The sequence below is a fragment of the Chenopodium quinoa genome, unplaced genomic scaffold (assembly GCF_001683475.1).
Source record: "Chenopodium quinoa cultivar QQ74 unplaced genomic scaffold, ASM168347v1, whole genome shotgun sequence".
Lineage (NCBI taxonomy): Eukaryota > Viridiplantae > Streptophyta > Magnoliopsida > Caryophyllales > Amaranthaceae > Chenopodium > Chenopodium quinoa.
This window is the reverse complement of record NW_018743196.1, coordinates 816,600-821,906: the sequence shown is the minus strand read 5'-3', so window position 1 is coordinate 821,906 and position 5,307 is coordinate 816,600. Positions and strand designations below refer to the sequence as shown.

Genomic DNA, 5,307 nt, shown 5'->3' with positions numbered 1-5,307 from the left:
CCATTGATCAACGGTGTCAGTAGTAAGTGATATTCACTCTCCTCTTTTATGCTTGAACCTTTATCGTTATTATTAGCTAGACATGGAGATATATGCTCAACTTTCTTCTCAACACCGGTAGAGATGGGTTTCCAAACCCAACAATATGTTTGACTAATTGAGAATCAGAAGAGATCTTGACCTTTTCCTTTTGAGTCTTTGTGGCGTCTCTTCTCAATTGGACACACCATCATATTATACACGGACAAGGTTTTTGGACCTTTTGGGCCCTTTGCCTTGTAATTATCACAGTGTCTATTATGTGTAGTCTTGTTTTTATTCTTACGGTCATTCATGAGTTAACACAACGATTGAATGAGCTCTAAGACAAAAGTTACATTATTTTAAGAAGAAACTTTTGTCTAAATAAATTAAAGTTAAAACAAGCATCTCTTTATACCTAAGTGCATTCTCAAAACCACTCAACTCTCCGGCCTAAGATTATAATCATCTAGTTATTAACCACCAATCACACTAATCTAACTCAATGAAAAGATTTCAACTTGTATTATGAACATAGAGATATTAATTCATCATAACTCAAAATTCAAAATAAACCCGACCTGATTTTACTGAATCTAACTCAAATTCCCGGCCTAATCTCACCGAACGCAACTCGGACACTCGAATTTACCCCTCTAACATGTCCATATTTTAAAATTCAATCCGTATATGGACTGTAGACATGCCTCATGGGTAGCCGTTGACACGTCACCCAAAAAACAACGTATAAAAAATGTACTTTTTTGGCCGTCAGCAAAAATATGCGCACTCTGACACGTTTTCCTCAAACTCCAATAAGACATTCACACCAAAAACACCATTACTCTATTTTACTCTCTTTTTCTTTTTTTTGTGTGTGTCGTCCTCTCGTTATTATCCAAATCCATTTTATTATTAATTCTATTTCAGTAAAATAAAATTAATTATTTTGTCTTCTTTTTATGTCCCCATTTTATCCATTTCATTTCAAAAAATTTCATTTTTTGATTTTATTCCTTTAATTTTGGTATCTGGGATTTCATTCATTTTTAGAAAATGGGTTTGAGCTAAATTTTTGGGAGACCTTAATTTGATTTGATGTCCAATAATTTGACCCCTTAATTTTCGGCTTCTTTTTATTTTTAAAAGATCTTTCATTTTTCTCTCTCTGCTCCTTTCGCCTGTGATCTAGGGTTTTTATTCCCTGCTTCTCTATCAGGTTCGTACATTCATTTATTTTAATTCTTCATATTTATTAATTATTGGATACATTTTATTAAATGTTTATTATGTCATGTTTCTGGGTTTTTAAAATTGATTTCTGGGTGTCATTTTGATTTTTGATCAATTATATAATGTTCTGGGTTTGATTATCGATATTTTTATATTATTTTTAGCAGAAAAAAATCAAATCTTTTGGTGCTAATTGATTGTTAATGTGAAAAATGATGCAGGTAAATTGGGTAGTTAGAGGTGCAGGGTTCTCTTTCCCAATCATCAGCCAAAGTTTGAGGTGGATCTCTCAAAATTCTTTGTTTTTATTTTATTTAATTTGTTGGGAAAAAAAAATAATTTAAAGGTAGTTAGGCTTGAACATCAAGTGAGAGGATTACCACTCTTTCAAGTCATTTGGCTGTCAATTGACCAATTCACGTTTTTATTGGAATTATAAGCCTTTAATTTTTGTAGTATTTTTGTAGATTTTTATGATAAATAAGAGGAAGATTGTAGGTGGTAAACAACATTATACTATATACTATAATTGTAATATAGCGCCTTATGGCTTCTCGAGAAGGAGAGTTTTTGGTTGATCTTGAATGTGGTGGTACTACCTCTGAGGAAGATAGTGGGGATGGTGTTTCTGGGAATGGAAGAGGGAGAAAATCGTTGAGTCGAGGGGCCCTTAATGGGGGTTTAAGTTATAATGGATTGGCAAATGGTGCCATTGATATTGATTCGAGTGATGGTTTTCCAAAGTCGAATGATGGAGTTGATTTACTCATTGAAAAAAGCTCAGGAAGTGAAGATGGTAGAGACCTTGCTGCTGTTTTTGAAAAGAGGAGTTCGAATGAGTCACGAAAAAAGCTGGGCTTGAAAAAGGCCTCCAAACCACCCCGGCCTCCTAATGGTCCATTGTTGACTGCATCGGACCTGAAATTGGTGAAGGAGCTTTCTGAGCTGGCTGCTAGGAAGAGGGCGAGAGTTGAACGGATTAAGGCCTTTAGGAAGATGAAAGATGCTAAGCGGTCGTCTTCAAGCAGCAGCGTAACTGCTATGGTGATAACTGTTTTGTTCTTCCTTATTATAGTGTTTCAAGGTATGGACATAGTTCCAATCAGAGTTTGAGCCATCTCTATTTTCTTAGTTATGCAGCATGCTCTCCTATATTCTAGCTAACAAATGCATTAGTTATGTTGGCTCAATCATAATTAACTATTTGCTTCCCGGTAGAGGAGATTGCTCCTGGAAGCTTGTTTATAGAAAACCAGTTTGTGACAAATGTATTACTAATTGACTGACTAATCTGAGAGATTGAACCAAGCTGATATCAGGCAATTCTAGGGTGTAAAAAGAGATTTGAACTATGCCGAACCCATGTTTCCAAAAAATTTACTTTAGATTTAGAAGATTATAAAGGTCCTTAAATGCTTATAGTGATTACTGATTCACTTCCTTGCTTGTTGTCTGTATGTTGCATCAGAAACTGAGCATGGAAATAGTACTCATCCTTGAGAGAACCCTCACGCTTCATCTTTGGATCATATGTAGATTGTAGAGTCACATATATATGTAATCTGAACAAATTCTGAAAAAGTTTTGTCCCAAATTGTTTGTCTTTAGAAAAGAAATATGTTGAAGCTTCAATAATATACCAGTAGATATTGGAAAACGGTGAACTTTGTCTTCTGTCAAGTCATGATAACATCATACGTGCATCTTGATGTTTGTTTAGAGGATGTATCATGAATTCATGATGCATTATTCTAATTTTACTTGGGAAACTTGATTTTTTAACTGAAATTTTTATTTGGGCCAAGAAAGTAAAAGTGCAGTTGTCAAAAGTTCTTGCATGCATTAATGTAGCTGCCCATAAAATTCTGTTTTTGTTATGCCTCTATTCCAATCATACCACTCCTAGTTTTTGTTTGATTTAAAAGTAACTTTCATCTACTTTACTGGTTCAATTATTTTGCATTAAAATGCATGTGTTTTAGCTTTAAGCCATGTGTAATTTCTTTTAATTTTCAGGTTACTTGAGTTCTCATATATGATTCCACAGGCACATCTATGTGACAGATGATCCTGTGTATCCTCGCCAACTCTAACTTCCAGCTTCTTCTACCTCCTATGTCATCCTCGTTCCTGTATTTGAGAGTTTCTCTTCATTATTTGGCTGATGTATCATGTATTATATTGGTTCTGCCACTAACCCCCAAATTATGAACGATTAAGATATGTATAGCTATTGAAATTATACAAATTTATTTTCTTCCATTTACTATCTGCTGTTCTTGTTTATCCTTATCTGGGGTGCTTTTGGGCCGCATTGTTTATTCTCTGATATAGGAACTTTACCTTGGAAGAATTCTTCTGATGACTACAATGTTTAGTCACCTGAGGCAACTCATAACTGTTCTTAAACATCATTAGGACTTGATCTTGCAGGCATATACTCCGGAAGTAGCTTTACTAGGAAATTACAGGGGTCTCCTGCACCAGCTACAGCAGGTGAAGGTTTGATTTCGATCCAATTCTTCCACAATGCTCCCACATATGAAACGAATCAGCCCATATATCTGTCTCCTAAGTGAGTAGTCAATTCTGTTATTTTCACAATATATATTCCGTTTATTAGATAATGCTCAAATGCTGATATTAGGAAATTCAACTCTTTATGTAGTTCTTTGGATGCGACTTCTAGTTCAAGTCCCCAGGAGCAAGAAGGCAGGGATGCTCGGTAAAAATTCTTTGATAGAAACATCTGGATAACCCAACGCTTCACTTAAATGGATTTTTCAACTTCTGATACATTTTTCTAAAGAGAAATCCAATTTATAAACGGCTGTTCGTTTGTAAATATTCATAGAGCCTCATCTATGGGAGATTGTATAGATATTTGCATCTCTCAAATAGCCACCTTGTCCTGACTCTGATTCCCGGTACGAGGAGCAAATTTTTTGGTTCTTTGGTTTAAACTTCAAGTTGTGTTTTCCACCTAGTTTAGTATGCAGTTAGATCTAAGTTAAATTTTTCGAAGACATTACTAGCTTATATTGACATCTTAGGATTATCAAGCCGTCGTATGTAGTTTGTACTCTTTATTAAATGTCAACCTCTCGCTCTTTGTGGCTATGCTCTTGTTGGCCCAAGGGTGACACATTTTATTTAGCTAATGCAAGAATGCAACACAATGCTGTTGTTTGCTTGTTTGTCAAGCTGATACACAATTTCTATCAAACGCTCTTTTTTTGGCCTAAAATAAACGTGTTGCTGCATATGATGCTGTTGTGTGTAAGATTTATATGAATTGTTGTGTGTTTAGCTTGTCAAACAAGTACCAGCAAAGAGGCTGTTTTTGCTACCCTCGATCTATTTTCCAAGAAAAAGTAAATAGATTCCATATACTTCACGGTATCATAACCTTTGAACCATTCTTAAATCTAATTTTAGAAATGATTTACACGTTTTATACTTTTGACTTGGAACTCTTTTCTAGAGGCAGTAAACAATACAGAGTGTTTGGGTCTAAGTATTTTGGGCTGTTCAATTAAATAACCCAAAAGCTAAATCAGTCCATTAGACTCTTCAAACCTAATCCAAAGCATGTCCTTTGTATATGAGGACAAGTCCAGCTCATCCATTGTGGGGCTCATACTTACTATCCCATGAGTATAAAACTATGAAGTGATCAATCTTTACTACGCTAGCATGTATTGAATTCTCTCTTTGATCTTCAATCACATGTACCAATTTAGGCATCGGAGCGGTTATCTCAGATACACTTGTACTTATAAATCATACTATGTTCGAACCAGTCAACCCACATTCAAAGGTTAAAGTCTTAACTACACTGTTTTATTCCCAAACTCAAAATGTTATTCAAAAAGCAATAATTTAAAGGTAAAATAATTAATGTCTTTCACTATATTAAGAAGTATTCAAATTAACAAGGCAGAATGTACAAATTCCTAAACCGTGTTTGGAGGCTAAGGTGAAAAATGTGAAGGCGATAAGCAATGTGAAATAAATCAAGTCATGTACGTAAACCATATAAGCGGGACCTAG

General features: G+C 34.8%; 1 protein-coding gene across 1 annotated transcript; it reads left to right on the top strand.

The window, feature by feature from the left end:
* Window positions 1-834: 834 nt before the first annotated feature.
* Window positions 835-4,466, top strand: LOC110733001. Its single transcript, XM_021913006.1, has 4 exons — window positions 835-1,240; window positions 1,476-2,338; window positions 3,688-3,829; window positions 3,923-4,466. Exons 2-4 carry the CDS (start codon window positions 1,801-1,803, stop codon window positions 3,981-3,983), a joined length of 741 nt encoding a protein of 246 aa, XP_021768698.1. The 5' UTR covers window positions 835-1,240; window positions 1,476-1,800; the 3' UTR covers window positions 3,984-4,466.
* The last annotated feature ends 841 nt before the right edge of the window (window positions 4,467-5,307 follow it).